Source organism: Protobothrops mucrosquamatus, unplaced genomic scaffold (assembly GCF_001527695.2).
Source record: "Protobothrops mucrosquamatus isolate PMUCROS unplaced genomic scaffold, P.Mucros_1.0 scaffold2910, whole genome shotgun sequence".
Taxonomy (NCBI): Eukaryota; Metazoa; Chordata; class Lepidosauria; order Squamata; family Viperidae; genus Protobothrops; species Protobothrops mucrosquamatus.
In genome coordinates this window covers 63,042-90,455 of record NW_015388936.1, presented here as the reverse complement: position 1 = coordinate 90,455, position 27,414 = coordinate 63,042, and the positions used below count along the sequence as shown (strand labels likewise).

Here is a 27,414-nt window from a genome sequence, read left to right as displayed (position 1 = left end):
GCTACCCTGCTCCAGCCAAAGCTGAATTCTTCACATAATTCTACCATTTTTTCTAGGGAATATAAAAATATATATAATGTGCAGGATCGTCATGTCATCTTATTTTTGATGCTCTTTTGTTCTGGATGGCATCCCCAGGTGTGGAAGCAAGAAGAGTGTCTCTGCAATGGCTGGCCTGGTCCAATGCTATGCAAAGTAGGCCCAGAGAAAGACCCCAGCGCTCATGCACAAGACCAGGTTGATGTTGAGGATGTGCTTCACCAGAGGTGGTTCATCAAGTGAAGCCCTGACTCCAGCTTTGGGCTCAGCAGGCATCCCAGGTGAGTCCTTATCTCTGCTCTCCATCCCACAGAGCCACAAAAACAGGCTCATTAATTTAGACTTCTTCTCCTTCTTCTTTGTGTCCAAGGGACCTGCAGGCAAGACAATCAGCGGTAAGAACACCACAAGGCACTCAAAATCTCCCCCATTTGGACCTCTGGAATTGGCTGGCATGTTCTGGGACCAATCCAGATAGTCGCTAGGAGTCAACGCTGACTCAAAGGCACCCAAATCAAAAGCAGATTAGCTGCCGGTCCCAGAATTTGCCATGATACATCTTAAATCTCAGATGAGTACATTTATTTTCCTAATTTGACTTTCACAAAATTGCAAAGGGTGTCCCCTCAGCTTTTGCAAGGGATCTCCTGGGCTTTGCCAAGGCTCGCCTCTAGGGGTCACTCCAAGACCGTGAAAGCCCCTTCCCCACTTGGGAGAGAAAGGCAGCCCTGGGGATTCTCCCTCTGGGTATCCCAGATGTTGGGGCTTCTAACATCAGTACGATTTTCCAACCTCTTTGCTGCTGAGAGGGGGGGGGAGCACCCAGGATTTTGTAGCCCGGATGTGGGATGCCCAGAATTGCTTTGGAGCCAAGTAATTGCTTCGTCCCCAGAAAAGTGCATCTCAGCCTCCCTTAAAGCAATGGAAATGCCCCCCCCCCTCCTGTTTGGAGACCTGTTGCACAACTGAGCAAACTGAAGAATCTTCTTGGACGAGAAGCAAAATGTTTTCAAGGGAAAACCCAAGAAAGCCCAGTTGGCTTTTGGAAAAAGCACCTTTGGGATAACCACGACCTGGATGGATCTCCATAGACAACTGAGCAAACCAGCTTTGGTGGCCACAGGGGATTCTGCTCTTGCCCAGCCTCCATTCACAAGTCCTCCTGGCTTCCTGGTTCACATGCAAGAACCCCCCCCCATCAGAATTTGGGAGATAGAAACTCAGCTGATCAAGGCTCCTTGGGGTTGGGAGGGAGGAGATACATTTGAATCTTCCCCTTTCCACTGTATGTTAGGATCAATGGTTTTTCTCTTCCGTTTCATTGTGGGCAATGGGGGGGGAGGCACAGTGCTACCCCCCCCTCAGAGATTAGAATGGCCCCAATACGGATGACTTTTCGTAAGGCTTTAAAAACTTCTGTGGAGCCCTGTATAGTCTCCACATGTGTTGTATGGGCCCCGTTGCTTGGACTTAGTTTTAACTAGTTAATTATCTCGGCTGCTGTGTATATTCATTTTGGATGATTTGGTGTTTTAAATGTTTTTTATAGTTTTAGAATTGCCACCTAGAGTCATTGGTTGAGATGGGCAGTTAAAGAAATTGAATGAATGAATGAATGAATGAATGAATGATAGATAGATAGATAGATAGATAGATAGATAGATGATAGAAAGATAAAAAGATGATAGACATAGATGATAGATGTATGAATAGATGATAGATAGATAGATAGATAGATAGATAGATAGATAGAGAGAGAGAGAGAGAGAGAGAGATGATAGATGATAGAGAGATAAAGAGATGATAGACAGATGATGGATGGATAGATAGATAGATGATAGAGAGATGATGGATGATGGATGGATGGATGGATGGATAGATAGATGATAGAAGATAGATAAGATAGATGTTAGAGAGATAGATGATAGAGAGATAAAGAGATGATAGACATAGATGATGGATGGATGGATAGATGGATGGATGGATGGATGGATGGATAGATAGATGATAGACAGATAGATGATAGACAGAGAGATAAAGAGATGATAGACATAGATGATGGATGGATGGATAGATAGATGGATGAATGGATAGATAGATAGATGATAGACAGATAGATGATAGACATAGATGATGGATGGATGGATAGATATATGGATGGATGGATAGATAGATAGATGATAGACAGATAGATGATAGACAGAGAGATAAAGAGATGATAGACATAGATGATGGATGGATGGATGGATGGATGGATGGATGGATAGATAGATAGATAGATAGATAGATAGATAGATAGATAGATAGATAGATAGATAGATAGATAGATAGATAGATAGATGATAGATAGATGATAGACAGACAGACAGACAGACAGACAGACAGACAGACAGACAGTAACTTGGGATTGTTATTTCAATCAGTCAGTTTGCTGCCCTGATCAAAATGGTGGCTCCACCTGATCTGTTCAAAGACTGGAACCCACTTTAGACTGGGGGCTCCGGCCAATTTGCCCTCTGCTCTGTCTCTTTGGAGAAGGAGGTCAAGGCACAACCTCTCACAGCCCCAACTCGTGCTCTCCCTCAGGGGAAAGATTCTGTTCCTCTCCCTGACGGGCTGCTTACCTGAATGTTTTTTGCAAATGTTTTCTGGGCCATCCATGATTTCCAGTTGCCCCAGAGGAGAAAGACCAGCCTCATTGTTACCTCTGACTGGAATGGACAACGATGCAGTTGGAGCATCATTTTTTCTTGGAACATCCTTGCGGGTGAACCAGGTGAGGCGGCTAACCTGTTTGGACAAAAAAACAGGGCCCTGGATGAGCGTGGCTGTGGTGGTCATGGAAGATTGGGTGGGTGTGGCCAAGGTGGGCGTGGTCACCTCTATGTTGCTCGTGGGGAGGGACGTCTGTGGGGGCCGGGCAGGATTGGGAGAGATCCAGGGGGTCTCTGGCAGGTGGGGCGATGGGCAGAAGGCTCATCCTGCAGGGTGAGGTGAGGCAAGACAAGGCAGGGCAGGGGTGCCATTGTCGCAGGGCAAGGCGAGGCAGGGGCCAGGGTAGCTGCTGCCTGACACCATCGGCCCCTGCACACACAGGCCAGCGAGCACATGGGGGGGGGGACAGTGTCTGTCAGCAGCCACAGCCTGCCGGCCCCTCGACCGGCACATTCTGGGGCTCCGCAGCCCGCCACCAGCAGTTTAGAGAAGCCGCCTCTGAGCTGGACAGCCAGCTAACAGCTGAGGAGGCTTTGTAGTGGGTCGTGCCAAGGAAAAGGAGAGCATGTGAGGCCAGGAGGGATGGGACGGGGGGGGAGGGAAACCAGCTGTGCTGGGATGCATCCGGCCATGTGGGACCTCAGCGAGTTAATGGGTGGTTGGTTGAAGAGGGACGGTTGCCATCTCTGGGGCATGGCACACGTGCCCACAGAGAGGGCTCTGAGTGCCACCTCTGGCACGCGTGCCATAGGTTCACCACCACTGTCTTAGGCCAATCCCTTCTGACTGATTTTACTCCAGGTAGCCAGGTCACCCTAAGCAGATCATGAGAGTGAAGGCAGCCAGCGCCCCTCTCAATGCGCACGTACCATTTCCTCCGGGGGGGCCTCCGTCAAGAGGCTGACAGCCACCACCACAATGAGCGTGATCACCCCCAGGATCATGGAGAAGTAGAGATAATGCACATATTTCACCACAGCCGGACGGTCATCTGACTCCCCACAGCCCGGCTGCAGGTAGACGAAATCCAAAACCATCCGGATTAGGCCGATCACCATGCCAACCAAAAGACCACAAAATGCCCCCTAAAGGAAAATCAAGAAAAGAAATCAAGTTAGTTCCCTGCCCTGAAACCAGTTGCCCTCTTTTTAGAACCACAAGAGTTTGCAGGCCACCTGTCAGCTGCCACCTTATGTTTGCGTGTGTGCTTCGCTACCAGGCAGTGAGAGTCTGCCGTGAACTCTGGGGAAGGTGGAGGGGAGGGGGGATGCTTGGGGGAAAGCGAAAGTAACCATTGTATCTCCCCAAGATGCTGCTTCAAGGTCGGCCGGCTGGGAGAAGAAGGCAGCTGCATGCCAACAACGCTTGAACTGCCCGTTCTGAAAACATCTTGTCATGGTTCCGAAAGAAGAAGCTCTTCAAAGAACTTTGAGGCATTGTTTACCTTAAAGAATCTTTTAATTTGCAACACAGTAACAAAGCATAACTCACTCCTTCATTTAACAGTCATTAATCACATTCTTCAATTAGTTTGAAGTGTGAACTTTCTCTCCTGTTATCTCCTCTTATTACAATTAACCTTGAAAAATACTCTACTGAGATATTGTTATGGCTAACTAGTCCCCAAGCACATTCTTCCCCCCTCCCTTCCAGCACCATCTAATTTTGACTCTAAAAGTAATACACAGGTTAAATAGAAAATGTCTGCATCTTCATATATTGTCAAGCAAGAACATCCAATGTTAGCAGCATTGACACATCTTGCTTGAATCTGATTAGTCATCGGGGGGGGTGTCAGGGATGGGAGGCAGTGAAGGGAGGGAAAAGCTGAACTTTGGGGATTTGGGAGCGTGATTCTCAGTTCTGGCTATGCGTTGCTGCAATACAATTACCTTCTAATAAAATTATACCTGTGTCAACAAACGGAGCCAAGGATTGTTTCTATTTAGAGGTTTAAGTTGGTGGCAGGTCTGACACCCCCCAAAAGTCCTTGGAGTTACCTTCTCATTTGTCCGCTTCCAGAAGCATCCGAGGATAAACACGATGGCCACGGGAGGTTGCAGGTAAGAGCTGATGGTCTGGATGTAGATGAAGAGCTGCCCACCCTGGCTGGCTTGCACCAGGGGGATCCACAGGATGGAAATGATCACAAGGAGCAGAACAAACACCCTGTGTGCAGAAGAAAGGCCGGGTCATTTGGATTTCACGCTCTTCAAACTGGGGATGAACACATCCTGGCAGTGAGTGAAGCCCTTTGTAAGGACCCACTTCAATCCACATCTTAAGAAAGCAGAACTCTAGGGAACGGTCTCTTCCAACAGGAACTTTTATTAAGAGAAACTGATAGCAGGCATGATAGACAGGATCTGAGGATTCCCTTACAATTCAATGTTTTAAAATGTCCCAAAGCAGCCCCCCCCCCGCAGTTCTTCTGGGCAATTCAAACCGGCAGATTTCTAGGTGTCAACTCCAGGAGAGATAACATCCATCTGGCTCCGTTGGCACTGTTCATTCAACATTTCCTCACACAGATCCCAGATGCTGCATCTTTTTCCCCGCCCTCCCCTCCCTTTCTCTCACTGGCCAGTAAAGGAGGAAAAGTTCAGAGGGGCGTAGGATGAAAGGCAAATGGTTACATTGTGATGGTTAGCAGATCCGAAGCGAATAAAAAAAAAGGTTACTTTGTAGTGAATAGAGGAAGTGAAAGTCATAAAAACCCCATGCATACCCCCCTCCCCCTTAGTAGTATGACAGGATCCAGGAGAGAGTAAGAATTGGTTTTATATCAGAGAAGATAGATAGAAATGAAATATAACTGGATTCTGACACTCTTCCCATCGGGAGCTTTGGAACGGTGGATTTGAGCTGAGCTCGGTTGGGAAAAGCGCTCTGGCCTTGCAGAAGCAAAGCCCTTCTCTGCCGTTCATTAAAGGATCCTGAGCTTTTTCAGGCTTCTGGGTGAGCGTGACGAAAAGTTATGTCAGGCCTGCCATCTTCAGCCTCGCTGGCATCCTGCCATGAAAGGGAAGGGAAGGGGAGAGGAGGATGGGGAAATAGGGAATGGGCAAAAGGAGGAAGAGAGGGGATGACAGGATTATAATAATAATAATAATGATGATGATGATAAAGTTGGAAGGGACCTTGGAGGTCATCTAGTCCAACCCCCTGCTCAGGCAGGAAACCCTATACCATTTCGGACAAATGGCTGTCCAGTTTCTTCTTAAAAACTTCCAGTGTTGGAGCATTTACCGCTTCTGGAGGCAGGTTGTTCCACTGGTTAATTGTTCTCACTGTCAGAAAGTTTCTCCTTAGTTCTAGGTTGCTTCTCTCCTTGATGAGTTTCCATCCGTTGACTCTTGTCCTGTCTTCAGGCACTTTGGAGAATAGCTTGACTCCCTCTTTTTTGGGGCAGCCCCTGAGATACTGGAAGACTGTTATCATGTCCCCCCTCATCCTTCTCTTCGTTAAACTAGACATACCCAATTCCAGCAACCGTTCCTTATATGTTTTAGCCTCCAGTGCCCTGATCATCTTTGTTGCTCTTCTCTGCACTCTTTCTAGAGTCTCAGCATCTTTTTTACATTGTGGTGACCAAAACTGGATGCAGTATTCCAAGTGTGGCCTTACCAAGGCATTGTAAAGTAGTATTAATACTTCACGTGATCTTGATTCTATCCCTCTGTTAATGCAGCCTAGCACTGTGTTGGCTTTTTTGGCAGCTGCAGCACACGGCTGGCTCATATTTAGGTGATTGTCCACTAGGACTCCGAGGTCCCTCTCACAGTTACTACTATTGAGCAAGGTACCCCCTATACTATACCTGTACATTTGGTTTTTCTTGCCTAAATGTAGAACCTTACTTTTTTCACCATTGAGGGTATCAATCTGGAACAGCCAACCGATCAAGGACGAACCATGAAAGTGGAATGCAAAACTACAGTAAAGAGGCACCCAATCTCAAAGCCATTCCTCAAACCCTTAAAACGAATATGATTGGACACTGATGGACTGGTCAAGACAGAGGGAACCAGAGACGGGAGAAAACACAGGCTTTGCATGGGATTATTCAGATCCAGCTTTGCTTATCCTGCAATCACTTGACCTTAGTAGAAGTGAACCTTTCCCTTCAATCATGGAGTCGAGGGTCTATCCTTCCTAAGGACCAAATCAGGACAGTTCTGACAAGTTGCTTTTACAGAACCCACTCATGAACATTGAGATGCAAGTTGAATCCCTCAAAAAAGGTCAGGCTCCTTGAATGACTATCAGAGAGGTGCTGCGCGCACATACCAAGTCCAAAGCATTTCTTTCAAATGATCTTCAGAATAAGCTCAGCCCTTAAAGGTCTTTTTTGGTCATTTGTTTGGCTACTGCTTGCCTCCTAAGAGTAGAGTAGTCATGGGGCTCTTGCTAGATGTGTCCCATGGGCTTACCTGCCAACGATCATGAGCTCCCATTCAGAAGACAGAGGTCGAAGATGTCGCCAAAGGTCCATGGTGAAAATGGTGCTTGCGCTGTTGAAGATTGAAGTCAAAGAGGACATCAGTGCTGCGATCATGACCGACATCATAAGCCCTCTTAGTCCTGGAAGCAAAAAGCCTGGATGAGAATATTCCTTACCAGCATCTCCTCTGGAATCAAAAAAAGTTTCCAGTTTACTCAAAAACTTCTTACTATTTGCTAAGTCATAGCTTGCATCCAACTTCAGAAAAAAAGAATAAAATCAGGAATTGTTTCCTTTGACAAAGTGAAAAACAAATCTAATTTACTTTTCACAGATGTACAGAATCACAGAATAAAATGGAACAGAACAGAAAAGGACAGAACAGAACAGAACAGAACAGAATACTTTATTGGCCAAGTGTAATTGGACACACAAGGAATTTGTCTCCGATGCGGAAGCTCTCAGTGTACATACAAACAATAAAGTGATAAGTCATAGATCATAAATCATAAGTTATAATCATAAATCATAAGATGCAATCATAAATCATAAGATACAATTGATAGATCATAATATACCAATAGGAGGAGGTAGTAGGAAAGATGACAAATGAGAAAGATGAAAAGATGCTATTCCATCTAGTTTTATGTTAACTGCAAATGTAATTATTTCCTTCACCATTAATCTAAGTAATGAATGAAAAAAATAGCAAACCGGACCTTCCTAAAGCAGCTCATTCACTCTAGTGCAAGGGTAGGCAACCTTGGCTCTTTTATGACTATGGCCCCTTCATGACTCGTGGACTTCAACTCCCAGAATTCCTGAGCCAGCTATGCTGAGGGGAAAGGGAGAGGTTTCCAAGCTGAGCCATGCTGGCTCAGGAATTCTGGGAGTTGAAGTTCACGAGTCATGAAAGGGGCATAGTTCCCCCATGCTGGCTCAGGAATTCTGGGAGTTGAAGTCCACGAGTCATGAAAGAGCCAAGGTTGCCTACCCCTGCTCTAGTGAGATAAGGAACTTTTGGACAGCACTCTTAGTACCCATTACAAGCCAGCTAAGGATCCATCTAATAGACAGGTAATCCAGCTCACATTTCAGCTTGCTAACTAGATTGTCATGTGGTCCTTTATTAAATGCATTACTAAAATCAAGATATATTATAACCACAGCATTCCCCCAATCTATTAAAGAGTTTTCCACATCAAAAAAATGAAATAAGATTTCACAGTTCATAAAATAGTGAAGGTCAGAAACCAATTTCCTATGAGGAACAGTTAAAGGATTTGTTTGCATACAAAAAATTATCTAAGGGGAAAGAAGGTTGTAGTCTGAAAAGATAGCCCCAAAAGAGGAATTAGTCTTGTTTTCTATTGCCCAGAGAGAACAGGACCAGAATCAATGGGTTAAAACTACAATGAAAGAGATTCTCGGTTAGGCATCAGGAGGATCGCTCTGACTATATGAACTGTCTTCCATAACAGGCAGGCTGGAATGAACAACTCTTCCATAGAGAAAGAGAAGTTCTGCCTTTTCCATGCTTGTTATTCTTTAGCTATATTTTCCTAGCATGTGTATCATATTTTATCTACCCTTTTATTCTGAAGATAACAAAGGAGCCCCTTTCACTGTTCTTAGCATCCTTTGTCAACTCCAACTCGTTCTGAGTAGCCAGCAAAGCTATGACTAGAAGCCAACTTGACTTTGTCCAAAACAGATCATGCCAAACAAATCTTATTGCATTCTTTGAAAAAGTGACTAAATTAGTGGTCCAACGAAATGCCGTGGATATAATTTACTTGGACTTCAGTAAGGCATTTGATAAAGTAGATTGTAACCTACTACTTGATAAGGTAGAAAAAAAATGGGATAGACAGCATCTCTAACTGGCTGAAAATCCACACTCAACGTGTGGTCCTCAGTGGAACTATATCTCCATGGAGAGAAGCAAGCAGTGGGTTACCTCACATTTCTGTCTTAGGCCCAGTACTCTTCAACAACTTCATAAACAATTTAGATAAGGGAATAGAAGGAGAACTCATCAAATTTTCAGATGACACCAAGCTGGAGGGAATAGCCAACACTTTAGAAGGTAGGCTCAAGATCCAAAAGACAGACTTGAACACTGGATCCAATACAACAAAATGCAACTCAGTTGTGAGAAAAGTAAGGTAATAGTCTGCTCCTGAAGGCTCCCAGGAGTCCTATTGCAATTCTGCCTCTCGACCATGCCCCTCTTCGCATTAATGAGAAGCCCCTTACCCAGTGGCAGAAGCTCAATGACAAGTTTGGGGTACGCAATATCTGAACATCCAGATGGATTGCCACAGATCTCTTTACAGGATTTGGGATCAGCACAGGCCACTAGATCTGCAACAAAATAGAACCAAAAGAAGTTATGAAGGGTGAGAGAAAGGCTGGACAATTCAAAAAAGTAAAAAAAAAAAAAAAAGGATTAGAAATCAGATTCAGGACTGCCATTTTGAAATCAGAATGGGGCCTGCAAGATGAAAGTCTGGGGGTCCCAACTTTGACTTTTGGAAGCCCTCTGGGTCTTCCCAGCCCTGCCCCCTCCTGGAATAGCTAACACACCTATCTTCCCAGAAAAATTTCACTTGAATTCTAATCTCTTGCCCCAGTGTGGATGAAAATCAAGGTATTTACACCCCAAACTGCCTGTCAGTTGGTTAAAAGATCAAAATGCAAATGCTGAAATAATTTCTTTATAGCTAATTCTTGGCTACTTGGGATATCTACAGGCTACTAGAGCAATTTCAAAAGGCATAAAGAAAATCAAACTTTATTTCTAAAAATGTAAAACCCCTTTTTATCTGTAATTATTAAAACATTCAACAAACTTCCCAGGTCATGAGATGCAGTAGGTACAACCGAGGAACACAGCTTGAATCACTGTTAAACTTTAAAGGCCCACTTGTATAATTTAAACAGAGAATTAAGAACATGAAATAAACGAGACTTTAAACACTACGGGAAAACAAAAACCATAAATTAAACAAACTCCTGGCTACTTGCTTAATTTATTTCTATAGAAAGAACAATTGTCCGCAGCAAACAGTTCCTCTAGCTCAGTTACCTGGGCTGAACTGAAATTCTAAACTTTAATCAGAGTCCGAGAAGAACCTGTACTTTTGCCGATCTCTCTCCACAGCTTCTGAGGGACTTCTTCTGCCTGGAACCCTTTGTTTTAAATCAGCTAACCGTTTCTATAGATTGAGGGACGGTAGTATTTCACTCAACATGGTCAAGGGCATCTGTCTCCACTAGGTTTTATTGATAGTCTACCCTGGGCACCTGGCAGGTGAGTTGCCTTCATCCATCACTCAAGCTCCCCTCAGGAGCACCAATGCCTTCTTCACCACAGTGGCCAGGTTTCCATGTCAGAAAGTGAAAGAGACCCAGGAATTTGGATTGTTTATTTTTGAGATAGCTTTTTTCTATGAACCCAGCCAAATATATTTTTCCCAGGGAATTAAGAGTAAGCAATGTATAGCTGAATGTGTGAACCCAATCAGGTAACTAAGTTTATGCTTAGTAACATCATGCTTAGTCAAATGGAATTATAATTTGCTTAACCGTAGTTTATTTTAAAAAATTACAATCGCCTGAGTTTATTCAACGCAATAATCAATACAAAGAACCTACGAGTTCACATGGTCCCTTAGGCACAAACAAGCAATCCACATCTCAGTTTTGTACGTTGTGTGAACATAGAGAGGGATCATAATCACCAATTGATAAATAAGCAAAGAACATAAAAAGGCCAATTAAAAAAACAAAACAGGATAACCATTACAACTGTGCAGAGAGGAATAGAACATTGTTCACTTCCCAGAACAAATAATTCTATATTTTTTAAAAAATCATGTAGAAAAGAAGAAGCATTTGATTTTTGATTTTTTTTTTTGAGAATTACACTTCCCTTTGTATCCTGATTTGGTTTGGTTTTAGCCCAGTCTCGGTGAACTGAGAAAGAAAGAGTCTGAGAAGACAGCCTTATTATGTATTATTAAATAAAATATGAAATATTAGAAATGGTTTAATAATTTATTAAATAATAACTACTATACTAATAATTATTAAATAATAATAAATAATAAGGCTGTCTTCTCAGACTCTTTCTTTCTCAGTTCTTCCAGACTAGGCCAGAATCAAACCGAAGGGAAGCGTTGTTGTTGTTGTTGTTGTTAATTGCGAAGTCGTGTCCGACCCATTGCGACCCCATGGACAACGCTCCTCCAGGCCTTCCTGTCCTCTTCCATCTTCTGGAGTCTATTTAAGCTCACGCCTCCTGCTTCAGTGACTCCATCCAGCCACCTCCTTCTCTGTCCTTCTCTTCTTCTATTGCCCTCAATCTTGCCCAGCATGAGGCTCTTCTCCAGTGAGTCCTTCCTTCTCCTTAGGTGGCCAAAGTAACCGGAAGGGAAGCGTAGTGCCCCCCCCAAATAAAAAGAACATGCTTCTTCTTTTCTAAATGATTTTTAGGCCACCGCTCCCACTCTTACCTGGAAAGAGGATACGGCTGATCATGCCAGGCAAGACCATCATGAAGAGAGGCAGGATCTTCAAGTAGGAGGCCAGCAGGGCCCCGCCCTTGGCATGAGAGAGAGACTTTGCCGCCAGAGACCTTTGGACAATGACCTTCAAAGGAAAAGGAGATGGACAGGGTTCATTTTCCCTTCTTTGCCTAGAACAGCCTCCCACATCACCCCAGCTTCAAAGTCCAGGCACGGTGTAGTCCAAAAAGTCAAGATGATGGTCACAATAGTCCAGTCAAAGGTTCAACCAATTTTTTTAATGTGCTTTGGCTTCCTTGTCCACACCTCGCAGATGCCTCTAAGTCCAGAACCATGAAGATGTACCCAAATGTCACCCTGACAAAGTAGACCAGACTGAAAAAAACCAAGACCAAGTAGGATACTTTTATGGTAAAGCTCTAGGAACATAATCTTGCAAGTCTCAATGTCCTTGTCCCTCCCTCCCTTTATCTTTGTGTGAATTGGGGGGAGGGGGGAGAGCTTGTCTGAGAATTTTTCTCACATTGTTTTCTCTGCGGGGGAACTCAAGGCTGGCTTATCTGACTGTTGCCTTGGAAGCAGCTCTTTCTTCTGTCTGCCAAGGCCATTTGCTCTGTCCTCTACTCCAAATAGACAGTGGCTGTTGAGGCGCTGGTGCATGGTGCATTCTGAAGGCAGATGGTGCTGGCCTTGAATGTGGGAAGCCTGGATTGAAATCTCTGCATAGTCAGGAAAAGGAAGGGGGTGTCCTCTCTATCCAAATGCTGCTCATTCAGAACACCCACTAATGGTGGATCATAGTGAGGAGCCAACCATATGAGTATTTATTTAGTTACCAAATTTATTTTCCAAAGCACCAGAAGGCAAGACAAGAAGCAAGGGATGGAAACTAACCAAGAAGAGAAGCAACCTAGCACTAAGGAGAAATTTCCTGACAGTGAGAACAATTTACCAGTGGAACAGCTTGCCTCCAAAAGTTGTGGGTGCTCCATCACTGTAGGTTTTTAAGACGAGATTGGACAGCTATTTGTCTAAAATGGTATAGGGTCTCCAGCTTTAGCAGGAGATTGGACTAGAAGACCAGGTCCCTTCCAACTCTATTATTCTATGTTCTATGTTCTATATAGTCGCTCATCTCACAAAATGTGACTCTGGGCGCTCCCAAACATGTTTCATGATTATAGGTAATTCCCAGTTATAATAATAATAATATTTTATTTGCGGTCACAGACCAAAATGCAAGCGCAACAAAAGAAAGCACAAAAAAGATATAATCACAAACAATTAAGCACCAGAAGCCTTGGCTAAAGGGAATTACAACGTTCTCCTCTAATAGTTACAGCTCTTAAAAGAAACTTAGAAACTTGAGAAGTAATATTGGAGGAGCCATCCCCTAGACAATATAAGACCAAATTACTACCATTGGGACCAGAGGGATCGATTCCAAGGAGAGACAGTAATTTAATTCTGCCTGTGTAATTCCCAGTTTAAGGATGAGTTCTATACCCAAGGTCTGTCCTTAAGTCAAATTTGTATGTAAGCCGGGACAGTGTTATATAATACTGTATAAATAACATTGTGTAATGAACTTGAACCACTGTGTATTTAACTTGAATCATTGTGTATTTCAATCAAATTTTGCAACAATAGGCTCCATTCATAAGCATGGGTCATCCTTAAATCGGGACATTCTTAACCCAGGGACTTACTGTATTACCATGACAGCACATGATGATGTGGGCAGATTACAGTGTTGTTCTCATAATGCCAGACATTTCAGTTGCCACACTTGAGAAGCGATTCGGAGGAAGTTGTGCAAACATTCTCAAGCACACAGCCTGACCCCTAATTAAAGTAGCCGCATCTTTTGCCACTCCTCTGTGTGAGCCATGCTGCAAGTTCTCCCTTAAAGCAATGCTATCACTTCCTGGCACATGGTGGCAAATTCTCTTTCTTTAAAGCTCTCCCTCTTTAGAGGGCACAATGGCTGAATGGTTAAAGGTGCTGAGCTTGTCAACTGGCAGCTTACAGCCCGGGTTTGAACCCAAGTGCCATGCGACGGGGTGAGTTCCTATTTCTTGCCCAACTAGCAGTTCGAAAACATGCAACTGCGAGTAGATTAAGTCCTAGAGGAGATCAACCCTGACTGCTCTTTAGAAGGCCAGATCCTGAAGTTGAAACTCAAATACTTTGGCCACCTAATGAGAAGGAAGGACTCACTGGAGAAGGGCCTAATGCTGGGAAAGATTGAGGGCAATAGAAGAAAGGGACGACAGAGAATGAGGTGGCTGGATGGAGTCACTGAAGCAGCAGGCGTGAGCTTAAATGGACTCCAGAAGATGGTAGAGGACAGGAAGGCCTGGAGGAACGTTGTCCATAGGGTTGCGGTGGATCGGACATGACTTCGCAACTAGCGACAACAACAATCATTTCAGTGGGAAGGTTAACAGTATTTTGTGCATTTTGGCTGGCCATATGACCACAGAAAAAGTCTTCGGACAATGCTGGCTCCCTCGCCTAAGAAACGGAGATGAGCACCACCCCTTAGAATTCGGATACAACTGGACAAGGGAAACCTTTACCTTTTAAAACTCTTCCTCAGCCAGAGATGAGAAGATGAATTACCTGGTCAGTGCACCAGTACCACAAAGATGGGATGGTCATTCCCACTATGATTCCCGGCCAGGGAAAGTCGGATGTGACAGGGTCCCGGAATATGTGGAAGGCATCCTGTCTTGGCAAACCACAGCTGGTGTTTCCGTGGTGGTTGCTTGCGATGGCTTTGAAGTATCTGTTCTTCAGGTCCTCGAGGCCTCCAATTTTGGCAAAGCCTACAGAGGTTGAAATGGACCAGTTCAGCTGCCTCCCACAGACAGACAGCAGGCTAAGGAACAGCAATTCTGAAAGCCCCCCGCCCAGTACTCACTGAAGCCCATCAGGGTGAGGGCGCCAGCCAGCATGATGACCGTCTGCAGGGTGTCCGTGTAGATGACCGCTGCCAGGCCCCCTGGAGAAAGCAGCAAGAGCTGGATTGGGGTCCAGTTTCTGCCCCAAAATCTGGACTAGCCTCAAAAAAGCCCTTTCCTGATATTGAAGGTTTATTATTACTTTATTTGTTGAATTTGCAAGTTACCCCTCTCACTATCAAGTGACTTTCGGTAGCTGCACAGTTCTGGAAAAATGAGAATATACCATCAGAGGAAGAAGTGATAAGAAAAATCCTGGACTGTGCTGAGATGGACAAATTAACAAAAGAGATAAAAAGAAAAGGAAGACACAGAGTACTATCTAATATGGAACAAGTGGTATGACTGGTTGGAGATTAGAAATAATAAATGAGAATAAAAGTGGAAAGGTTAAAAATGGAAAATGTGCGTATAATAATGTATAGTAATAATAATATGTATTATTTTTAGTATGAAGTATAGTATGAAGGAAGAAAAATACAAACAAGAAACAACGGGACAACAAGGACAAATATATCTAAAGAAGAATAAGGGGGGGAAATGTAAATAATAGATTACCGTTACGAAATTGCTGTTAAAAAAAAAAGGAGGACTATATACTGTGTGTGTATGTGTGTTATGTTTTGTTGTTTTAAAAAAAAAAAAATTTAAAGTGACTTTCGGTAGCTAAAGTTAATTTTATACCTATCAGAAAATTGCTGTTTTAATGCAGGTGTGATTAAATATTGGGAGACTTCTTGGAAGGTTTGCTGTTGGCATTTTTAACTAGAAATCCAAGTAAAAAATACCATGCACCTGATTATTTGCATCCCAAGTACCTAGCCTACGTTTGGTTTTGCTATTTTTAATATAACAAGACTTTCCCGACAGGGATTATGTGCCAGTTGGAAAGCAGTCATTTTGGAAAGAGAAGAAACAATTTTACGATGCTGGCTGAGATGGCAAAATTGACCTTTTGATTAGAGAAAAGACACCGATTCATATGAATGCTGGCTGGAAAACCCTTCGCCGGGAAACAGGAAAAAATAAATAAAATTGTGGCAAGTGTGTTTGATGATTAGAAAAAAAAAACCCAGTAGATTAGAAGAAAAATGAAACTGATGTAACTTTAGAGCAAGAGGTCAATTTAAATTCATGCTTCTATCTGTTATAAAAGACAATCAAAAATAATTTCTCTGTCTTTTTCTCTTCTTTCAGCACTTTTGGCTTTGCTCTTTCTTTTTTTTTCTTTCCTATCTGAACGGTTAGTTTTTGTATTTCTAGTTTAAACAATCTAGTAAAGTTATCAGACAATTTTATGGCCTTTTGCATAGAGTGGAATATGTGTGTGTGTGTGTGTGTGAGAGAGAGAGAGAGAGAGAGAAAGAGAGAGAGGGAGGGAGAGAGGGGGGAGGGAGGGAGAGAGAGAGAAAGAGAGAGAGGGAGGAGGGAGGGAGGGAGAGAGGGGGAGAGAGAGAGAGAAAGGGAGGGAGGGAGAGAGAGAGAGAGAGAAAGTGGGAGAGGGAGGGAGGAGGAGGGAGGGAGGGAGGAGGGAGGGAGAGAGCTTTCTGGGATCCACATCAGCTTTCAGTGGGGACCTGATTTAACTCTCGCTGTCCTCTTCAAACAACTTTTGGGGTCTTGGGGAGCAGATGCAGCTGTCAACCTGTCAAGAAAGGAGCGTCTGCCCTTCCCATCAAGCCAACTGGTGGTCTAGCAATAGATCATGACTGGCTGTTCGCTTGCCTTTCTCCATGTGGTTTGATTTCTTCCTTGCTAACAAGTAGTTCCCTGGGCAATATACAAAAGTCTGCAGCTGAATGCCACGTCTTTTTAACTTATTTCAAAAGGAGTTAAAAAAAGGAAACTTTGAGAACATTATTTAACTGAAGTTCAAAGCAAAGGAAGATGAAAAGGGGTGAGATTTTCTAAAGAAAGCCAGGACGTGATAATCTTTGCTTTGGAAATTTCAAGCTGTTCCTTCTCTGTAGGCCAACATATCTAATATTTTCTTTCTTGCAAAGCACTTCTGTGTACCCAAGTTATTTTTACAAAGCATGCAATGTGAGTAATAGTTTACTTATTTGCAAATGCTACCCCCTCACTATATTTTTTTAGTTGGCAGTGGGGCAAAATGAGGTCTCAGAAAAAGCAACAAAAGTCAGGCGGCACCTGAAGCCCCAAGAAGTACTTGGTGGTCACAAAGCAGAATTTAACCAATGTTCCAGGTAAATTAGGGTGAGTTACCTAACCACATGCTACATATTCATCGTGTAGACTTCCACAGGCTGCTAAATCTTCTAAGGAAACATGCTTTCTCTCCATACACGTTGGTCAAACCGCAACTGCCTGAAGCTGGATGATAGAACAGCCAAACAATCCCAGCTATTCTCCTAAACTCCTTCCCTGGAGCTCATAGTCCAGAAATAACTGCAAAAAGATCCACTCTTACAGCGTTAGCATCTACCTGCCACAGTGTAAATTGCAGTGATGACCAGCAAACCGGTGACCGCTATGTAGAGGTCCCAGTGCAGGGCCTGTTGGATGAAGAGAGCCCCAGCATACATGTCAACCTGGAGGAGAGAGAAACATTTAACATTGCAATCTCAATAACCATCTTGTCTGGGCTGACTCAAATTAGAAGACAGTTGGCCAAATGTTGTGTTGTATCCCCTACACCAGGGGTAGGCAACCTTGGCTCTTTTATGACTCGTGGACTTCAACTCCCAGAATTCCTGAGCCAGTATGGCTGGCTCAGGAATTCTGGGAGTTGAAGTCCATGAGTTATAAAAGAGCCAAGGTTGCCTACCCCTGCCCTACATTAATGGTTGCATTTGGGTATGTAGATAGATAGTAGCCTCTCTTGGAATCCTAGGGCTGAAGTGACCTTCAAAGTCTTCTAATCCAAACTCCTGCCCAAGGCAGGAAATCTTATTGCATCCCAAAGAAATGAATGTCCAATCTTTTCTTGAAGACCTCCAGTGATGGAACACCCACAACTCCAGGAGGCAAGTTGTTCCATTGATTAACTGCTGTCATTGTCAGGAAATTCCTCCTTATTTCTAGGTTGGATTTCCCTCTTGTGAATTTCCACCCGTTGCTTCTTGTCCTGCCTCAATCCTACCATGAGCATCGTGTTGCTGAAAGGTGATGCCCGTTTCCTGTATGCAAACTTTAATGGCAATTTTCTCCGATTTTCTCTGGTCATGCCCTAAGAGCTGGATTAGGAAGAATTACCTGGCCCAGGCCTTGGGCTTAAAGCCTAACTAATTACCCTTCTCAATTATTGTCTAAACGGGTATTATGTCTGACCTTTGTTTCAAGCACAGTAATTATTAATTGGCTGGTCAATATTTGAACTATTGATTGAGATAGCCCCCTTCTCTTTTTCTGCAAATTACAGGTAGTCCTTGACTTACGGCCATAATTGAGCCCAAAATTTCTGAGACATTTGTTAAGTGAGTTTTGCCCCATTTTACAACTTTTCTTGCCACAGTTGTTAAGCGACTCACTGCAGTTAGTAACCCGGTTGTTAAGTGAATCTGGCTTCTCCAGAAGGTCACACAAGGGACTCACATGATCTTGGGACACAGCAACCTTCAGAAATAGAGGCAGTTGCCAAGCATTTTAATTCTGATCAGGTGAACCGTGGAGGTGCTGCAAAGGTCGTAACTGTGAAAAACGGTCATAAGGCGCATTCTTCAGTGCCGTTGTAACTTTGAACGGCCGCTAAACAAACGGTTATAAGTCGAGGATTACCTGTATAAAGCTAAACGTCCAAACACACTTTATATTTGCAAATACTCTTTTCAAGGTATTAAAGGTAGTCCCTGCGGATTTTACTCCGCTAGTCGTTGCCGACTCTACAGGGCGCTGCTCATCTCCGTTTCGAGGCCACTAAGCCAGCACTGTCCAAAGACATTTCTGTGGTCCTGTGGCCAGCATGATGTCACGGACCACTGTTCCCTTCCCACCCAAGTGGCACCCATTTACCGCGTTTCCCTGAAAATAAGACCCGGTCTTTTTTTTAAAATAAAATTGCCTCCAAAAGAGGCATCGTGTCTCATTTTCAGGGGGTGGGTGTTCTTTTCCACTCACCTCGTTGCAGCGGCACCGACAGCCCCGCCCAGCCGGCCCACGTCTTCTGCGGCCGAAGGAGCAGCTGCACTCTGCAGCTGAGAATGGAGCTCTCAGGCCGGAAGGGCCTCTGACGGTGAAATGCAGGCTGGGGGGCGCTGCAGAAGAAGTGGGCCGGCGAGGAGAGGCAGGTGTCAATTAATGGGAGGCCTGGTGAGCGGGTGGGGGGCACATGGGGCAGCTCCACTCCTCCACCCCCGCCCTAGCTTAATTTTTAGGCGTGCGCCTCACCCCAAAACTAGGGCTCATTTTGGGGGGGAGGGCTTATATTAGGCCTACCCCCAAAAATCAAGCTGGGGCTTATCTTCTGGGTAGGTCTTACTTTTGGGAAAACATGGTACCTACTTGCATTTGCATGCTTTCAAGCTGTTAGGTTGCCAGACGGTGAGCTGAGGGTGGAAGCTCACCCGTCACGAGGCGCTCAGGTCTTGAACCCGGGCTGCTGCTCTCCAGCCAACAAGCCCAGCACTCTAACCCCCGAGCCACTCTGCCGCCCACAGTTCCTATTAAGCTTTTTAAGACTACTGAATTGATGGCTATTGTTACCAAAACTAAAAGATATTTCTGTACTGGTGCATTTAGAAGTGGCTTAAGCATTTGAACTTGTTTTTTTCCCTTTTACATCACAACTAAGATAAATTTACATAGAAAGTTAAAAAAAATTGTTGAGATTCCTTGGTACATGAGTTGCAAACAATAAATTGCAAGAAAAAACTTCCACTTATTCAGTGTCCCATTATTTTCAAGCTGGGACTAAGAATGTGTGTGGGTGCAATTCAATGGTACATAACTGGCACAAAATATTGTCATTGTTTGGGTGAACAGAATAAGGCTAGATGTTTTTAGAGGTTTCCTTTGAAGCTGATTAGAAATGTCTTAAACTCTTAACTATGGGACTAGAAAAATGTAGTCACAGTGAAGCAAAGCTGTTGAAGAGAACCATTTAAGGACATGGCAGCTGCCATTGAGCAATGTACAAACTTAGTCAAACAGAACTGGTAAAAAGCGGTTCACAACTTTGGCACAGATTTGAGGTGAATGTAACAACCCTGATTTTGTGGGTGAAAATCTTTTGCCGCCCTAGAGTAACACAGCTCTCCTCTTACAGGGGTTTGTAGTTATTTACTCTTTTTTGTAATGTGGTGACCAGTTTTGGTCACCACATTACAAAAAGGATGTTGAGACTTTGGGGGGGGAAAGTGCAGAGAAGAGCAACTAAGATGATTACGGGCCTGGAGACTAAAACATATGAAGAACGACTGCAGGAACTGTGTATGGCCAGTCTAGAGAAAAGAAGAATTAGGGGTGACATGACAGCAGTGTTCCAGTATCTGCAAAGAAGAGGGGGTCAACTTATTTTCCAAAGCACCAGAAAGCAGGACAAGAAACAATGGATGGAAACTAATCAAGGAGAGAAGCAACTGGGAATTAAGGAGAAACTTAATTAATAACCAGTGGAACAACTTGCTTCCAGAAGTTGTGGGTGCTCCATCACTGGAGATTTTTAAAAAGAGACTGTCTGAAATGGTTAGGGTCTCCTGCTGGAGCAGGGGGTTGGACTAGAAGACCTTCAAGGTCCCTTCCAGCTCTATTCTGAATTGAATTGAAAGCCCAGTTTGAAAAGACTGCATCCTCTTAACTATCAGAGTTTAAAACTTGGACAGAAGTTGTAACATTTTGGTTAGAAACCAAATGTTGTGATTCATACCCAACCCAGCTGAAGTAGCATCTTTCTCTTGATGGGATTGAGTGTCTTCTGTGGTTAATAAGTGACTGGAGCAAAAGGTTAGCCAGTTACTCATTAAATGTGAGTAGTCAAACACAAAAGTCAATGACTAGACGATAGGACTGGGCATCTTCTGTGCCCGCCTGTCCACACACACAACACGTTCCATTGGTGTGGGCATTTCCTTTAACATCTCTATCTGGGAAATAAATTTTCAGTTAAGAACAAAACAAATAGATGGAAACCAGCACTAGAAAATCAGCAACAAACAAATCAGATAAGGAGGGAGATTCTGGACTCAAGCCCACAAATTTGGACATCTCCTTAATATTAAAAGCTTTAACTCCAACGCTTTGTGATTCTATTTTAGAGCAACGTTTTTAATCCATTTTTTTTCTTGAATGGTTGTATGATGCTACTACACAAGCCGACCAAAGTAACGGTGTGAATATGAGCGTTCTTAGAGCTTCTCCCAGCATCGTCTCCAGAGTCAGTTTTAGAACTCTTGGAAAACAATTCTTGGTGGAAATGTTATGAGAGATTCTGCCCGGCCTGCAAACTTTCAGGAATGGATCTGTGATCCAAATCCTAGATTCCTTTCGTATCCTGAAGCCCCTTGGGCACCAGCGGACATTTCCTTAACTCACAGGCGCATTCCCGAGGACAGTGAGGCTGCGGAGTGAGCCGAGGGAAGACATGCGTCTTCGGAAAAAGGCTGCCCACAGATGCGGCTTCCATGCCCACATTGGCCCTGCTCGCCTTTTAGACTTTGGATCCCAAACGCAGCATCTCCCCAGTTCCCTCCTGTATCTGTTGGTTTGCCGCTCTACGGCTGCCACAATGCACGAGAAACATCAAAAGTCACTTATGAAGCCTATGTTGACCTACTCTTTCCAAGCCAGTTCTGTTCTGTCTCCTCTCGTCTCCTTACTTACTGAAATTTTGGTGAATATATAGATAAACAAGTAGAGAATTGCAAGGAAGATCTGAATCCTTTTGCCACCAAACCGTCTCTGCAAATACTCTGGCATGGTTGTAACCTGGGAGAGACGAAAAAGAGGAAGTCTTTACCAAACAAAAGCCTTGATGTTTTGGTGATTGCTGGAATTTACGCAAAGCCGTCTGGGAGATGAACGATTTCACAGCCCTCACCCTTCACCTCTCAAATCTGCAACTTCCCCAGCAACAGAAGACCCCTTTAGCCCCTAGAGCAGTGATTCTCAACCTTTTTAATGCCGTGACCCCCAACCGGTCATAAGTCGAGGACTAAACCGGTCGTAAGTCGAGGACTAAACCGGTCGTAAGTCGAGGACTACCCAACCGGTCGTAAGTCGAGGACTTTCCCTGCCCGGGAGCGCTGCGCATGCGTGGTTCCGCCCCCTGCGCCGGCCGAGGCGTAGCTGGCAAGCGGCAGAGACGGAGCAGGCTGACCACCAGTTGGCCCAGCCCAAGGGAGGTAATGCACCCACCGGAAAAGGGGGAAAAAAATGGCGGACAGCCTTGCTTGGCGACCCCCGTGAAATGGTCGATCGACCCCAAATGGGGTCGCGACCCATAGGTTGAGAACCGCTGCCCTAGAGAGAGCCTGCTAAAGATCCTTTTACCCCCTACTACAGTGATGGCGAAACTTTTAGAGACTGAGTGCCCAAAAAGCACCTCATCCCTGTCCCACCCCCGCCTCTCCTGCCTGCAGGGCCACCCACCAATTCCATGGCCCATCACAGCAGATCGCCCAGGCGGCCCAGCAGGGTCATGGCGGCCACGCCCTCTGTCTGCACCCCACAGCATCATCTGTAAGCGATGGGGCACAAGGGCGGAGCCTTGTCCCCGCTGCCCGGCTGCCTTGTCCTTGGCTGCTCTGCTCTGCGCAGGCTGCGCCCGGGGCAAGTCTCCTCCGGGGGGGACTGCTGGTGAGGAGGGGCCCACAGGAGGTAGCGAGGCTGGGGCAATGGTGTGCGTGCCCACAGAGAAGGCTCTAAGTGCCGCCTCTGGCACCCATGCCATAGGTTCGCCACCACTGCCCTACTACAAGCCTACTAAAGACTTCTTTAGCCTCTGCTAAGAGCCATGGTGGTGCAGTGGTTAGAAAGCAGTATTGCAGGCAACCTCTGCCCACTGCCAGGAGTTCAATCCTGACCGGCTCAAGATTGACTCAGCCTTCCAGCCTTTCCAGGTCGGTAAAAGGAGGACGCAGATTGCTGGCGGCAATAGGCTGACACTGTAAACCGCTTTGAGGGGGCTGAAAAGCACTGTGACGTGGTATATAAGTCTAAGTGTTATTGCTATTTGGCTTGGCTTTTAATCTCTTGCTAGCTGCCCAGAGTCACTCTGGCAAGTGGATGGCCAAATAAATTGATTAAAATAATTACAGAAAGTCCTCGACTTGCAACAGTTGCTTTAGGGACCGTTCAAAGTTACAACGGCACTGAAAAAAAGTGACTTTTGACATTTTTTCACATTTATGACTGCTGCAGCTCCACCTGCCCTCCATTGCCTGCATGGCTGGTACTGGCAGCTCGGGAGGGTACACGAGCCTGGTTCCAGGGAATTGTGAACGCTTCTTTGCAGGAGGGTGTCTTCCCCGCGGCCCTTAAGGAGGCCGTTGTGAGGCCCCTCCTCAAAAAGCCTTCCCTGAACCCAGATGAGTTGGCTAACTATCGCCCGGTCTCCAACCTTCGCTTTATGGCGAAGGTTGTTGNGGCTCTAAGTGCCACCTCTGGCACCCGTGCCATAGGTTCGCCACCACTGCCCTACTACAAGCCTACTAAAGACTTCTTTAGCCTCTACTAAGAGCCATGGTGGTGCAGTGGTTAGAAAGCAGTATTGCAGGCAAACTCTGTCCACTGCCAGGAGTTCAATCCTGACCGGCTCAAGATTGACTCAGCCTTCCAGCCTTTCCAGGTCGGTAAAAGGAGGATGCAGATTGCTGGCGGCAATAGGCTGACACTGTAAACCACTTTGAGGGGGCTGAAAAGCACTGTGACGTGGTATATAAGTCTAAGTGTTATTGCTATTTGGCTTGGCTTTTAATCTCTTGCTAGCTGCCCAGAGTCACTCTGGCAAGTGGATGGCCAAATAAATTGATTAAAATAATTACAGAAAGTCCTCGACTTGCAACAGTTCCTTTAGGGACCGTTCAAAGTTACAACGGCACTGAAAAAAGTGACTTTTGACATTTTTTCACATTTATGACTGCTGCAGCTCCACCTGCCCTCCATTGCCTGCATGAGCATCTTGAAATAGGATGTTATGAGATATAAGCCACCTTGGAGGCCTCTAAAGACGCTGAGACCCAGGGATGCTTTCAGATGTGTGCAACAGAGAGACGGCCTTGCTCAAAGCGCTTTAAGAAAGGAAGGAAGGCATTTCTAACCCCTTTGGACGGGGAGCAAATTCCCAGAGGCTCTGCCATATTGCCGGGTTGCACGTGGCCCTTCTCAGGTGAAGGTAAAGGTGGAAGAAAGCAGGCAGGATCAAGAAGGACTCGGCTCTCTGGGAGAGCAGAGGAGGCGTTCTGGGTGCTGACTTACTCACCTCACTTGCAAGATAGATGGGAACAAACAGCCATGCCAGCACCAGGACACAAAACATCCCCTAGGAGAGACCACAGAGCCGTTAGAAAAGCGGAAGCCCCCTCCCCTCAAAAACCTGAAGATCTACGGGGCACCTCACCCACTCTCCGTTGGCAGGGCAGGCCAACAGTTGGTGGCCGAGGGTCTCCACAAGCAAATTCAGCTTCATTTTACGTCTCCAGCTGTAGACTTCTGGCAGCCCCCGCCAATCAATCTGGTGCATTTTAGGAGGATTTGAAAAGGGAGCCAAAGGTGACTCAGGTGATAGAGTCCCAAAAGCTCAACTGGATTAGCAAACCAGGCCCTGCTGGGATAGGCCTGCAAGCTCTCCAGGTGTGACTAAGTCAGAATAACAGAATAACAGAGTTGGAAGGGACCTGGGAGGTCTTCTAGTCCAACCTTTGACCCAAGCAGGAGACCCTACACCAGAGGTAGGCAACTTTGGCTCTTTTATGACTCGTGGACTTCAACTCCCAGAATTCCTGAGCCGGCATGGCTCAGCTTGGAAACCTCTCCCTTTCCCCTCAGCATGGCTGGCTCAGGAATTCTGGGAGTTGAAGTCCACGAGCCATAAAAGTTGCCTACCCCTGGTCTAGTTTAATGAAAAGAAGGATTAGGGGCGACATGATAGCAGTCTTCCAATATCTCAGGGGTTGCCGCAAAGAAGGAGTCAACCTATTCTCCGAAGCACCTGAAGGCAGGACAAAAAGCAACAGATGGAAGCTAATCAAGGAGAGAAGCAACCTAGAACGAAGGAGAAATTTCCTGACAGTGAGAACAATCAACCAGTGGAACGGCTTGCTTTCAGAAACTGTGGGCGCTCCATCACTGGAGGCTTTCAAGAAGAGATTGAACACCCATTTCTCTGGAATGGTGTAGACTCTCCTGTTTCAGCAGTGGGTCAGACTAGAAGACCTCCAAGGTCCTTTCCAACTCTTGTTATTCTGTTTCAGTGTTCCATTTACTTGGATGTCTTTATATTCCAGGTGTGCAAAAGCTGACTCAATCCAAGAAGCATCCAGCCAGGCACCAGAGCTGAAGAGAAAGGAGAGTCAGCCCTTTGCACAAAAGACACAACTCTTTTGCTGACCTCTTTAAACAGCTCCTGGAAAAGTCTGCTACTCTTTAATTAGCCGAATCAGGCCCAGGAGATAGAGAGATGGGCCCGCAGATTGGAGGAAGACCTTGCCCCTTGCCCTTCGCCAGCCAGCACAAAAGGGACCATAAAAGCAATACTCACATTCCATTCGTAGGCCGTGGCAGCAATTCCAGAGGCCGCACCAGAGCCAGCCAAGCCAATGAAATGCCCGCTGCCAACATTACTGGCAAACAGGGAGGCCCCCACCTGTGAAAAGAAGCCAGGGATCAGCTGGGTGGGAATCTCAGGCACCTTCTAAACCTGCCTTGAGTGCAAAGCCTGTCATTGCGTGGAGAGGGTTGAAGGGTTTCTGGATCACTTGTCCTGACCCAAGACCCAGTTTCTCCTTTGGGATGCTTCTCTTGACACTATAGGACAGGGATGGCAAACCTTTTAGAGACCGAGTGCCCAAAACCTGGCCCCGCCCCCGCTCCACCCCCTGCCCTGCCCCCACTCCGCCCCCCCATCCACTGTGCCGCCTGCCCGCAGGGCCACTCACCGTCTCCAGGGCCCGCCACAGATTGCCCAGGCAGCCCACCAGCGCCTATGGCGGTCACGCCCTCTGCCCGCGCCCTGCAGCATCAACTGTGCATGATGGGGTGTGAGGGCAGAGTCTTGTCTACGCTGCCTGGCTGCCATGTCCTTGGCTGCGCTGCTCCGCGTGGGCCACACTCAGGGGCAACTCTCCTTCAGGGGGGCTGCTGGAGAGGAGGGGGTCACGGGGGGAGGTGAGGCTGGGCCAACGGCACGTGTGCCCACAGAGAGGGCTCCGAGTGCCACCTCTGGCACCCGTGCCAATAGGTTCGCCACCACTGCTATAGGACCAGGGTATCCAAACTTGGCAACTTTAAGACTTGTATCTATGGAGATTCTCAGTCATCCAGGTCACGGGGGTCTTTAAAAAGGCCACAAGCTCAAATTGGTGGAGTCAAATCTGTTTGGGTTTTCTCAAAGAAAAACAACAGAGCCGTGTTCCAGGCCACGTGGGGATCGGTCTACCTCTATCCCTATCCTCCAGGACCAATGTCTATGGAGATTCTCAGTCATCCAGGTCTTGGTTGTCCCAAAGGTGCTTTTTCAAGAGGCAACTGGACTTTCTGGTTTTTCCTTGAAGACATTTCACTTCTCATCCAAGAAGCTTCTTCAGCTCTGGCTGGATGGTGGGGAAGGGAAGGATTTATACTTCTTTCAGTCAGCTGGTCATTTGCATCCTTTTAGGATGTCATTGAGGCCACTTGAAGGCTTGTCTGTGTCCTCAGGATCCCCTGAGTGGTGCAAATGGGTGTGGAGCCTTCTTGGCTGCAGGATGTTTTGTCCTGTGTCCCTTCACTGTTGAAGGCAGGCGCAGGCAAATGGCCCCAACGATTCTCTAAAAAGCTGCAAATGACCAGCAAGCAATATAAATCCCTCCACTTCCCACCATCTAGTAGTCAGAGCTGAAGAAGCTTCTTGGATGAGAAGCGAAGCGTCTTCAAAGAAAAACAAGGAAGTCCAGTGGCCTCCTGAAAAAGCACCTTTGGGTTTAAGACTTGTGGATTTCAACTCCCAGAATTCAAGTCTCAAGTCTTAAAGTTGCCAGGTTTGGAGACCCCTGCTAGAGAAGCGGACACTCTCATTGCTCTTCCTGGTTTGTATACGTTCAGACAACCTGGCCTTTGGCAACATCTGGTCTATCAACAAGAGAGGCTTGTCCAGCTCCTTCAGACTTAGGTCTGGGTGTGGAAGGAGGTTCTCGGTGGCTTGAACCACCTTTTCAAAGTAGAGGAAACAGGGAACGAAAGGACATCTCTATCTTTTGTATCAGGAGTCACTTTGTTGTAGTGGTGAAGGTAGCAGGCTAGAAACTGGGAGATGGTGAGTTCTAGTCCTGTCTCAGCTAGGTGACCTTGGGCCAGTCTCTTGGCCCTAGGCAGAAGAAGACAATGATAGGCAACCATTTCTGAAAATGTTGCCAAGAAAACTTCAGCAACTAGTCCAGGCAGGGGCCTCAGCAAAAGACTGACTGGAAGGCACAAAATGTTTTGTGTAATTCCCCTCCCCAAATCTCTCACCAAGCAAAACATTTTAGACAAGCTGAAATTGGAGATATCCTACCGGCCACCAGACCATCTCGCCCCCAGCTAGGAAGTAACCCTTAACGGTGCTTCGTTTTGTCTTCCACATTGA

At 45.7% G+C, this 27,414-nt stretch overlaps 1 protein-coding gene across 1 annotated transcript; it reads right to left on the bottom strand.

The window, feature by feature from the left end:
* SLC5A11 (solute carrier family 5 member 11) lies at positions 1-27,414 on the bottom strand. Its single transcript, XM_015825976.1, has 14 exons — positions 27,343-27,414; positions 25,351-25,455; positions 24,073-24,132; positions 21,474-21,578; positions 17,143-17,248; positions 14,657-14,737; positions 14,356-14,561; positions 11,719-11,854; positions 9,458-9,565; positions 7,188-7,338; positions 4,755-4,923; positions 3,624-3,839; positions 2,664-2,829; positions 1-413 (listed from the first exon to the last, which is right to left on the bottom strand). Exons 1-14 carry the CDS (start codon positions 27,409-27,411, stop codon positions 187-189), a joined length of 1,905 nt encoding a protein of 634 aa, XP_015681462.1. The 5' UTR covers positions 27,412-27,414; the 3' UTR covers positions 1-186.

Coding starts and splice junctions, on each gene's coding strand:
- SLC5A11 (XM_015825976.1), bottom strand. CDS start 27,411: ATGTGGAAGACAAAACGAAGCACCGTTAAGGGTTACTTCCTAGCTGGG. Junction 4,924..7,187: donor GAGCTCATGATCGTTGGCAG/GTAAGCCCATGG, acceptor TTCTGCACACAG/GGTGTTTGTTCTGCTCCTTG. Junction 2,830..3,623: donor AGGCCCCCCCGGAGGAAATG/GTACGTGCGCAT, acceptor TTGTCCAAACAG/GTTAGCCGCCTCACCTGGTT.